The sequence below is a fragment of the Aristolochia californica genome, unplaced genomic scaffold, assembly GCF_029961685.1.
Source record: "Aristolochia californica isolate CCGP_79_NKW_82.1479 unplaced genomic scaffold, dmAriCali1.0.hap1 SCAF_13, whole genome shotgun sequence".
Taxonomy (NCBI): domain Eukaryota; kingdom Viridiplantae; phylum Streptophyta; class Magnoliopsida; order Piperales; family Aristolochiaceae; genus Aristolochia; species Aristolochia californica.
In genome coordinates, this window is record NW_027181804.1 from 5,951,756 (window position 1) to 5,963,656 (window position 11,901).

Sequence of the window (11,901 nt, forward strand, 5' to 3'; positions counted from 1 at the left end):
CTGGAGAGGGGGAAAGTGACCCTTATCTCTCCATCTAAATGGCTTCGTTCATCCTCTCCGCCATTGTTTAGTACATGTAGTACATTGAAAATGCTGGTACTTGTACTAATCAGTCCCCTATAAAATCCAAGCAAATCTCTTGCCAACCAGCGAAGCAGGGAGTTCGAAGACAACTCTAGAAATGCATGGAGTAGCTTTCAGTCTTCCACTAGCCTATGCTCCCCTCCGTGGAAAACAACAGGGTTCATCCTCGCCTTCTCTTTGTGCTTTCCTCTGATTTTCTCTGGATTTTATTTCGTTTTACTTCTTACTTTTTTTATCAAAAGTTTGGGGGATAATAAACCTGAATTTTCACTTCGCCTTCTTGCAGGCTTTCCTAGAATTCAGAATCGAAGCTCCCTTTATCTAAAAAACTCCCGGGTTAGTGGTCTTTCACCTTTTTTTATTATTCTCCTCGGAATGAATCACCTTTCTGGTCTTCCTCTTCTGAACAATCTGGAACCCGCTTGTTGTACTGAATTGACAAAAGATTCTTTCGAATAAATATATTGTTTCAGAGCAAATGCTCGCGTTCGAATGGCATAATGGCGCGGTTGGGTTTTGAGCCTCCGCCGTTTCCACTGGTACGATTTTGTTGAATCTGTAATTTGAAACTCTCTTATTTCTTCTGTTGCCTCCTTAGACATGAAGGGAGCTTTCCTTTTTATTAATCAGTGAGTCTCGGTGTTCTGCTGTCGTAGGATGCGTTGGAACCACATATGAGCCGCCAAACTCTGGAATTTCACTGGGGGAAACACCATAGAGGCTATGTGGAGAATCTAAATAAACAGATAGTTGGGACTGAACTTGATGGATTGCCCTTGGAAGATATTGTAATCGCTACCTACAATAAGGGAGATACTCTTCCATCTTTTAACAATGCTGCACAGGTATTATAGTCTTACTGGAAAATTGCTCATTGATAGATGAGGAAGTCTGGACTACATAGCAGAGAAATACTCGATTTTACATTTTAAGTGCTCCCTTATTGTGCTATTGGAACAGTAAGCATGAATTGATTTGAGATGGTCTCATGAAAAAATAACAAACATTGGAGAAAAAGAGGTCCAATTTTTTTCTTCTGTAGAGCAAACATTTCCCTTGCACTGGTAGAAGAACTTTGGGCCTCTACTTGTCAGATCAACATTTTCAGTTAACATTTTGAATTGGCCATGTGCAGGCTTGGAATCATGATTTCTTTTGGCGGTCCATGAAACCCAATGGAGGTGGAGAACCTTCTGGGGATCTTTTAAAATTGATTAAAAGAGATTTTGGTTCGTATGAAGCATTCTTGAGTGAGTTCAAGATGGCCGCAGCAACACAGTTTGGTTCAGGCTGGGCTTGGCTTGTGTGTTAGTAGCATTCATTCTGATTTGGTGTTTATATGTTTCCTACCCTGCATTCTCTGAGATTTAGTCTTAAAATAGAAACAATATTTATTGGCCATCTCCAGACAAGGCAAATAGACTTGATGTTGGAAATGCTGTGAACCCTAATCCATCTGAAGAGGATAACAAGCTTATGGTGTTGAAGACTCCTAATGCAATCAATCCCCTTGTTTTGGATTACTTGGTGAGTTTATGGTGTTATATCTTTACATAACCATGCAGTAGTTCAACGAATTGAGTTGGAATTTCCCTCATTTGACTCGGGTTTCTTTTTTTGTATTGAGAAATCCACGTTTGGTCTTGGATATTTATCCTACTGAAATTTTTTTGTTATCAAGTGATGAAGGATCTATCCAAATCATCCATTGAAGGAATGTTTAAGGAAACAATTGTTGGAGGTAGTGTTTGGAGATTTCAGAGTGGATTTACTGAGAGAGAGAAACCACCTGTAAATAGTCCTTCATTCTCTTATTTTTGAAATGGGTAACTGATGTAGTTAGATGAGTAATAGATCTAGTTGTGCTCATGACAAATTCTGGATACTATTTTTCTCACATATGAAATATTGATATATTGCAGCCACTTCTCACCATCGACGTATGGGAGGTACTTGATCTTGTCTTAATAGTGATCATTCTTTCAGCTCTTAGTAGACTTTGTAGTTTCTTTATGTTAATTGTTTTGAAGTGATTCTAATGTCCATTCCAATTTTGTTTACCCAGCATGCTTACTACCTTGACTATCAGGTAAGTTTCACTTGTAACACATCCGATTTGCTTGTTTTCCACTTAACCTTTCATTAATATCTCATTATCTTAGTTTACTTATTGCAGAATCGACGAACCGATTTTATTTCTGTCTTTATTGAGAAGCTTGTTTCCTGGGAAGCAGTTTCCTCCAGGCTAGAAAGGGCAAAATCCACTGCAGCTGAAAGAGCAAGAGAAGAGCGGAGAAGACATCAGGAAGAAGATGAGGACATCGAAAACAGGGAAGCAGTGGAGATGTACTTGGATAGTGAAAGTGATGCATCAGGAGGTTGAATAAACTGTGGTGATCTGGCTACAGCCCAATTCAATTTTGGATGCATATCTCGACTAGTTTTTTTAGGTCTTGTGGGTGAATTGTCTTGCTCATCGGACCATTGAGAGTATGTAAAAGAAATATTTTACATGTAAGCATCAAGGGAGCTTCCATTTCAATGAAAATGTCACATGGATGCCATTTCTGGGTCAACCTTCTTTCCCTATTGCAATATAAACATCTAGGAACAAATATGATAGAGTTATGGAAAAGCTGAATTAATCGTGATTACTTCAAGAAGAATATGTAATTACAATATACCCCTTAATAGAAAGAAAGAACTCCGATAATCTACTGCTTCATGTTCATATCATACAATTAGAGGCCAATTAGTCAGATCTCATAAAGACCCAGGAGACTGAATTGCGATTCTACATATGCATCAGCAGAGACTTTTTTTATTGTTGATCCGGACATGTGTAGTTGAACTCTGGATTCCCTTGAATAAGGAGCAATGCTTCTCACTATAACTTTGAATGTTGTCTCCATAGACAACCACCTTCAAATGCATGTTCCAACACATCTTCCATTCTCTTTGCAAGGAGTATCTGTTTCAAGTAAATTGCAACTGTGAGAAAGTTTGGATGTTACAGATTTAGGTTCACAGTTTATGAAGAACATTATGACAAACAAGCACATGGTTTATTATGCATCCCCAAGCCAGTACTCTTTATTACCTCCATGCTTTTAAGAACATTGGATGGCACTTCAACCAAGTCCTTCAAGTTCCTCTCAGGCAGAATAACTCTCTTAATGCCATAACGATGAGCTGCTAGTATCTGCAAATTCAAATAAAGAATGTTAAACTCTGACCTTATAATATTTGGTAACCATGGTGATATCCAGGTCAACCAGTACAAAGTTTCTACTTGTGCAATCCTTTTCCAGGCTCAAATTTGTACAACCAAACATCTTCATTGGAAAACGCTTGGAAAAGAAGATAGATGGGAAACAGACCTTGTCTTTAATACCACCAACAGGCAACACAAGACCCCTCAGAGTCATTTCCCCAGTCATTGCTGTATCAAATCGAACCTTTTTTTGAGTAAACAGCGATACTAATGATGTTACCAAAGTCACTCCTGCTGATGGTCCATCCTTTGGTGTGGCACCAGCTGGAAAATGTATATGAATATCCCGGCCCTCCAGCAAATTGATTTCCCCAGGAGAAACTAACTTAAGGTCCGTTGCTCTTGCTCTTACCTAACAAGTTGAAGAAAATGGGAAACAGATAAATATGATAAAGCTTAAGTAACCAAATTTATAAAGGATCTCAGATCTCTAGTTTTAGATAATCTCAATTTCAATGAAGCAAGAAATTACCCATGTTAGCGCTATCTGTGCTGATTCTTTGATAACATCACCAAGTTGTCCAGTTAGATGCAAGTCACCTTTTCCCACCATCTCCGTGGCCTCAACAAATTGAACTTCTCCACCAAAGGATGTCCACACAAGTCCAACCGACACCCCAGGAGTGGCCACACGCTCTGAAGTTTCTAGATCATCAAATCTTGGAGGCTGCATACCACAGACACCACCGACCATAAGATCTCCATTTGCTGAATGAAAAGTGCTCCTCTTCTCATTAGCTGAGTAATATTTTGAAATGATATTATAGACCACATGATTTCAATTTTTCTTTTTCTTTTTGGAGAGCAGATAACTTCAAATAGACCTAACAGAAGTATTCTGATCAACGAGGCAAAGATGAATTACCCCCAATACTTTTTCCAGCATGGTCTCATCTACAATCAAGGTTGAGATGCTCCTGAAAGCAGTTGATATTTCATGATTGTTGACACCACCCATTGAAATAACCTCCATTTCAACGTCAGCTCCCTCAGCAAGTCTGGTATCCAGAAGTGTTTCTGCCACAGAGTGCACATCTTTGCTAAGTGGGACTGCACAATCTTGCTCAGCAACCCTCACAGCAGCTGCACGAGCTAAAGCAGACAAGTTTCTCTCTAGATTTCTTACCCCAGCTTCCCTGGTGTATCTACTGATCACAAGTTTCACCATAGCCTATCACAATAAAATCCATGATAGTTAAATTACAGCAAGAATCATGCATTGAGAAAATTTATATTATAAAAAAATATAAAGAAACACTGCAGGTTGAGTCCAATACTTCAGGAATTTGAAGGAACTCAGAACTTAGTCCATTTTGGTCTAACACTTGCGGTATTAGATATTGCATCGCTATTCTGAGCTTTTCTTCAGGTGTATAACCTGGCAATTCAATAACTTCCATCCGATCCCTAAGTGGTGGGGGAATAGGCTGGATCCTGTTTGCAGTTGCAATAAATATCACGTTTGAAAGGTCAAATGGCACATTTAGATAGCTAGTAAACTATAGTTAAGGAATACCCTAATTCATTATAAGATTCAATAATGAGATTTCCACATTTAGTAGGCAGATTTTAAGAACATTTCAGTGTCTTAACAAGGACATGGATTGAATACAACTTTCAACACACACCACATCAGAAACACTTTATGGTTCCTCATGTAATATTGGAGTTGAGGTTTTTATTTTTTAAAGTGAATTTTTTTTGAATAATTGCAATTGAGAAAATTAGTTTTTATCAAATGGCAACATACAGTAAGAGTAGAGAAAGGATCAGAAAGTTTTCTTTTCCCCTCAAGGGAAAATCCAATTTAAAATTAGTAAGCTCCAAAGTCCACAAAACAGGAGCTCCCCAAAAAGTAGAAGGGGTGGCAAAATTTAAAAAGAGTAACTACCTAACCAGCAAAAAATAAGTTCAAGTGATATCCGAGTTGTGCTCTATTTCATGGAATTCATGTAATCTAACTCGCATGCTAAATGAATTCAGCAGCAAGAGAGCAGGATACTGATCGTTAAACGTTTTATTCTGTTCAGGATCAAGAACCTCCAGTAATGCTGAAGCTGGATCCCCCCTGACATCTGAGCCTGTCTTATCAATCTCATCCAGTAGAATAACAGGATTGTTAACAGCCACCCTCTGCAATACATTGGATATTGCTCTTCTCAGTAAATTTTAATGAGAGGTTAACATGATATATTTATGAAAAGCATAGCCATTGGTGTCAATTAAAAGTCAAAAAATAGCAAGAAATGATTTTGATATACCCTGGAACAGATATCAAGCAATTATCATTGATGGATTAAAAAATTGAAATGATAAGGAAACAAAATATTTTATAATTAACCTTCAACCCCTCGATAAGGCGCCCAGGCATGCTTCCTATATATGTTCTTCGATGTCCTCTTATGTCAGCCTCATCCTTGACACCACCAAGTGATATTCGTACAAACTTTCTACCTAAAGCACCAGCTATTGATGATGCCAAAGAGGTCTTTCCAACACCAGGTGGACCGACAAAACATATAAGAGGACCTCTTGCATTTGGTTTAAGCTGCATGTTGAACACAAGGAGATGAGCATATGCACCACTGCTGGATGAAAGATCAAGACAGAAATAGGAAGGAGAGATCAACCTTGCGAACAGCAAGATATTCAACAATACGCTGCTTAACTTTGACCAAGCCATAATGATCATTATCAAGACGCTCCTTAGCAGCTCTAGGATCTAGTTCACATTCTTCACTAGCCTTTTGCCAAGGGAGATCAGCAAGAAGCTCCAAATATACATGTGAGCTACTATAACCAGGTTGCTGGGGTTGCATTTTTCTCAGTCGCCTAAGATAATAAAAGTCCGACAAGAAACGGTCAATGACCACAAATCCTTTACCAATACTTATCTTTTTTGAGTTTCAAAACACAGCAAATGAAGATTCTGAAGAGATCAACCTTGATGTAACACAGTTAAACATACACCACTAACACAACTACTACATGCTGGGTGCCTACCGTAACTCTCGTTGAGCATGTTTCCAGATGTTTGGGGGCATGCCAGCACTTTGCATCTTTCTTTCAAGGGTTGTCACATCATCTTCATCATCATCATTGTCACCAAGCTCTTCTTTTATAGCTCTCATCTGAAAATTATGTTATCAATAAAATTCATAAACGAAATTCCAGAAATATGGAAATTGCATATAAAATATCTGTGAGTGAGTTCAGGTAGTTAATATTTCCACAAAAACATGATGAAAATAAACAAATGAAAAATGTAGATAAGAAAGACACTAGTTTTTATTCTCTCATTCTTCCCTAAAGGAACCAAAACATCATTTTCTTTCAGTAAATAAATGAAACTAAAAAAAGCAAATGGAAATGATGTCTTCGATGCCTCCACCAGTAAACTGGCTTCTTTTTTTTCCATTCTGTATGAGGAAACAACTATCCTGGTCCTGAGAAGTATCCAGTCATCTTCAACTCTTCTCATCCCACCTATAACCAGCACTGTTCAATCCACTGGCTAAACACTAGCCTCCAAGCTTCAAACCTCACTACTACAACCTAATAAATCAGTATTGAATAAACATACCTGCTGGCGAAGAAAAATCTCTTTCTGTGATTTTGACAACTGTCCCTCAACTTTCTGAGTAATCTTTTCTGCTACACGAATTGACTGTTACAGCACATATATTTTAGAAGCATAGCTGCTGTAATGATTTAATTTACCAGCCACAAATTCTCAGAGCATTTGGGGTTATAACCATAATGTGAAATGACCAATACCTCCAAATGCCGGTCAACTAGTTCAGTTGCTTTTGAGAGCCTTTCTTTAAGATCAACCGCATCCAACATGGCCAGTTGCTCTTCATAGCTTATCTCAAAGCTGGCAACAAATATATCAGCCAATCGGTGTACAGGAACAGTCTCAAGAAGAACTTTCGTTCGATCAACAGTCTTCTGTTTCTGTTATAAGAAATGAAACTTTAATTTAAAATTGGACCCCAGATTATGACAGGAGCTACAGAAAATTATACAACACCAATAAAACAATCAACCTTGACAAACAACTCCGAAAAACTAAGAAGCCCAGAATGACCAATAAAATACAAAAATGACATGCAGCTGAATTATATGCACTTTTTTTCTGAAAATAAATGTTATACACTTGTCATACTTCTCGCCAAGGAAATAGACCTTTCCTTCTTTCTCATTCGTCTGCTCTTCAGGAAAACAAATGAGTGATATGGATATGTCAAAACAAATGTCTTTACCTGCTCTAGTAAAGAGACTAGCTCCATGGAAGTAGCTTTAAATTGACGAGAAAGTGCTATAAAATCTGGGTCTTGTTCTGCTTGCTCCAGCTCTAAGTAAAGCAAAAATGAGGAAGTAGCTCAGCATTTCCGGAATGAAAGGCAATATCCCCCAATAACTGAAAACATTTTCCATACGAGCAGACTTTAGACTCTGAAGGGACATGAAGGGGCAGGAAGGGACAGAGTAGGCAGGATCTGCATCGAAGCAGTAGCAACCATAGCTCGAAGAAAAAAAAACTTTTGGGTGAGAGAATGCCGGTTATCACGACACCCTTTCTTTTGGGAATTTAATTAAGTCTTACTATTTTATAAGACATAGTCCTCTCTTGCTAAAAGAAAAAGGTAAATAATTTCCAGTCACTTCATAGGTAAAGTTGCAAAAGAATCACCCTCTAGAGAGTTTGTATATAAAAAGATGAATCCACAGGGAAAATGGGAGGGGAAATTCATTTCACCTGAAGAAATCTATTTCTCCCTTTTAATGTGTAGAGAGAAGGGGAATAACTCAGTTAAATGGCGTGACATCACTTCCACTAGAAAAGGTGACATATGTCATCCCATCTCCATCTTAAATAGAGCTAAAAAACATTAAGTGACCCCATACTTTTTGTACAAATTTCAGATCTTTACATCAATGCAGAAAAACACATTCTCAAGAAAAAGTAGAATCTCCAGGAATCTTTTTTTACTTTCTCTTTTCAAGTGATCTACTTTCTCCATGCACAATTCCTACCTGAGTAACCTTCCTCCTCAACTTGCTTTCAGTACTGTTTCAGAAGCTTACATGCTCTTATGCTCAACCTAGTTATGTCCAAATGAAAACCGGAATATTCAAGTAGATATTTTTACTAAAAAATATTTATCAATTGCAATGGGCTGCAAAGAATAGCCTACCAGGCTTGTTCATGTCAAGGCGTAAGATACGTGCAATATAATATGTTCCCTTTGCACTGAGCTCCTGAACACTGAATCTGCACAATCCCTCAAGGACAACTATGTATGTAACCCTTCCACTTGGTTTTTCCACCCCTCTGGAGAGATGTAAGGCTCTAGCGGCAACTCCTCTATTATATAAAGAGAAATTATTGAGATAACAGAGAATAACATCAAACACCAGTTGGACTACAATGACTAATAACTCAAGCACCAAAAGTAACTACATCACAAGAAATAAATTATAAGGCTCTAGCTGAAACTCCTTTATTGTATAAAGAGAGGATTAAAAAATTCAAAAAGAAGAAAAAAAATTAAAATGCTTTTTTTGGGAAAAAAAGAACATCAATCACCTGTTGGACTTCATTGACTGATAACTCAAGCACCAAAAGTAACTTCATCACAAGAGATAAATTATACCTCACGTTCTGGTTTTTACTCTAACACAAATAAAAAATTAGGTTTCCACCAACCACATCTTTTCAAACTTGTTTTGTGCAAACTTGAATCTCAAGTTATTTACATTATCTCTATGAGTAATTTACAATATATCCTCTTTTGTCAAATATATTGTAAATTACTAGGAGAGACGGTTGGCATCTCCCCAGACAGGGACGGGAACAGCCTTCGGGCTTACCTGTTACCACACTCAGTTAAGGCTACCCACCTCACGGTGGATCATACCAAATTTTTTGTCTATTCCCTTTTCAAAAAAAAATATATGAACGGAATGGGCACAAATAGGCACCCAAATCTCTGAGCATGATCCTGTCAACTAATTTTCTAGAAAAGTAGCGAAAATAGAAAGGATGGAAAGAAGGAAATTTTTAGTCCTTCATTTAACGAAGGAAAAATCTTCATGGCACATGGTTATTACCAAACTTGTAGACCAGTATGCTTTCAGGAGAGGATCCAACCCCTGCGGGTATCAACATGAAGTAAATTCAATGTTTAAAAAGGATTACCTGTTATGCCAATGAATTGGATTATGTTGACTCTTGTTGTCCTGTTTGTGAGATTCTGAAGTGGCAGGAGAAGTTTTTGAACTCTGATCCCCTGAATCATTTCCCACAAGTGAGCACGTAAACCAAATTAAAAAAAAAATGAAAAACTCTTTTTTTATAACAAACCTAAAACAAAAGCTGTCAGACTCTAGCTATAATCTCCTAGAAAACATTTCAATCACCTGATAACGCAGTCTCGACGTCCCTAACCGGGAGGACACCAATTAACCCCTTCTCTTCCCGCTGCCACAGTTCTTGCTCCACCAATTTGACACTACACGTATTTACGTCCATGGATAAAATCTTCAGCAGCATTAGTTTACAACAAGTAGACAACCGAGAAGTTCCATATAAAATGTGCTAAACTCGACGAAATAACACAAAAGTAATTCAATAAGATCAACTGATATCCAAAGAGACATAAGAAAATAATCCAAAAAAGTGTTGTTTTCAGTAAATCCACAACTGAAGCCTCCACAATCTCCTCAAGACATTTCAGTCTAGAAAAAGTAAACGGAGAATAAAAATTGTAAACCGCATCTAACTTACAAAATCGTAAGGAAACTACCAGAACAGCATACTAAAGAAAAGGCGATCGGAAGACCTTTTAAAACTACAAACCGTATTGTAAAAAATAACATCAACAAATTTTCGAGCTTTTCAGAGCTCAAAGAAAAACAGACTTCGCTAATACGAGCTTCACCAAACAAACGTTGAAACAAAAACACTACTAAACAACTAAAAAAACAAAAAAGGGAAACAAATAATCACCTGCTTGGAGAAGTACACCGAATTCGAATAACGGCGCCAGGTAACAAAACGTTGTTCCTGAAGGGAAGAATCGCCAACCGGGTCGGTAATTCCACCGGTTCCGCCATGCAAGCAAGATCAGAGCAAGCAGAACGAAGATCAAAATAATTTGAAGTAAACAGAGAAATTTTATTTTGTTTCTTCAGGGATTCACGAAGCCAGAGAGAGGAAGAAAAGCCGCAATTATACACTCAACTGCGTCAATGAGGTTCGACAATCGACCCCAAAAACTAGAAGAATAAAATATAACAAATGATAAAATAAAAACTGTCGTCGCTCGTGGCTTTTATTCTCCATAATGAATTGATGGCTCCTTCTCGTGCAATATATGCCGTCGATCGTCGGATAAGGGGTTAAATCTCTCATTCGTACACCGTCTCCGTCAGTTCGAGAGAGACATCATTGTAGTCGGAGGCGGCGGGCGGTCGCGCCACGGATTCTGAATTCGTTGAAGCGGGGCCCACATTAAATTCTGGAACGTGGATTTATTGGAATTATCCACCAAAAGCGGATGCTTCAAGTCTGCATTACAGGAAAAAAGGCTTTGTGATCCTTCGTTGGCTGCCTTTATTTACAATTTTATAACATCTTGAAAAAGAAATATGTGACATGTTATTGTTCAAGTAAAAGCCCTTGTTGCCCAACATCGGTTCGATGTGATAGCTGGTCAAACTATTTATGGTTGAAAGTGGGTTCGATTCGGCATAAGTAGGGGTGGCATTGAATCGATCCGGTTTGCGAATAACTTAAACCCAACTAGAACCCAGCTCAGTTTGGCTCGATTTGAAAACATTTTGAATCAAGTTCGAGCAGCGGTTCATGCTAGTTTAAAAAAATTGAGTTGAACTCAAGTGATATAAGGTTTGGTTTACAAACTCGCGAGTATGCTCGGATACCCCTTAGCCTTTCGGGACTTGGTAACGAAGAAGGGGAGCTTCTTTCCTTTTCGTGTTAGATAAAACTAGAAACATTAAGCTTTGCTTTTCCTCACGGGGTTCACAATTCACTTGCGAGTACAAGACAAGATGAAAAAGACCAACATAAAAGGAAAGAAGCGTTCTCTAATAGAATAGTAGGGGGTGACTGCACTATGTTGTTTGGTTCCAAGTCGCCAGAGTCAACAAGAAAGTGAGTGGAGTTGAGACAATGGAATGTGGTGAGAGAAAATTATTAGTAATTAAGCTAGTACCTAATAATTTAATATCATATAATAAATTAAAAATTTATTAAATAAGATATTAATTTATTATCTATTAACTTATAAATTATTCCAAATTTTTTGAGGCAACCAAAGAAAGACTTTTGTTTTGGGAAAATCTCTTTAAAAGTGTATCCAATTTTATGTAGACATTGTGCCAATTTTAAGTAAAAATTATGCATAATTTTATATACAATTTATTTGACATGTATTTTATGCAAATTTTTAAATGTATGTTGAACCCGAACTCAAACTCGGTTAAAATTAGTGGGCACCAGGTTGATTCCAATT

The 11,901-nt window shown here is 37.7% G+C and overlaps 2 protein-coding genes and 1 non-coding gene across 3 annotated transcripts; 2 read left to right on the forward strand and 1 right to left on the reverse strand.

Moving 5' to 3' along the window:
* The first annotated feature begins 29 nt into the window (after positions 1–29).
* On the forward strand, positions 30–2,660 carry LOC137948231 (superoxide dismutase [Fe], chloroplastic). The gene is made up of 9 exons (XM_068794237.1): positions 30–242; positions 371–420; positions 558–623; positions 741–929; positions 1,220–1,391; positions 1,493–1,611; positions 2,007–2,033; positions 2,150–2,173; positions 2,261–2,660. The coding sequence occupies exons 1-9, from the start codon at positions 182–184 to the stop codon at positions 2,465–2,467; spliced, it is 915 nt and encodes a 304-aa protein (XP_068650338.1). The 5' UTR covers positions 30–181; the 3' UTR covers positions 2,468–2,660.
* An 84-nt stretch (positions 2,661–2,744) lies between these two features.
* On the reverse strand, positions 2,745–10,561 carry LOC137948207 (lon protease homolog 2, peroxisomal-like). The gene is made up of 17 exons (XM_068794207.1): positions 10,374–10,561; positions 9,785–9,876; positions 9,564–9,654; positions 8,560–8,729; positions 7,624–7,715; positions 7,136–7,315; positions 6,942–7,025; positions 6,362–6,489; positions 5,989–6,190; positions 5,700–5,906; positions 5,361–5,491; positions 4,636–4,849; positions 4,224–4,529; positions 3,831–4,025; positions 3,465–3,710; positions 3,185–3,286; positions 2,745–3,055 (listed from the first exon to the last, which is right to left on the reverse strand). Exons 1-17 carry the CDS (start codon positions 10,478–10,480, stop codon positions 2,972–2,974), a joined length of 2,631 nt encoding a protein of 876 aa, XP_068650308.1. The 5' UTR covers positions 10,481–10,561; the 3' UTR covers positions 2,745–2,971.
* LOC137949123 (U6atac minor spliceosomal RNA) lies at positions 9,169–9,293 on the forward strand. The gene has a single exon (XR_011111696.1). It is a non-coding gene; the product is annotated as a U6atac minor spliceosomal RNA (small nuclear RNA).
* Positions 10,562–11,901: the final 1,340 nt, after the last annotated feature.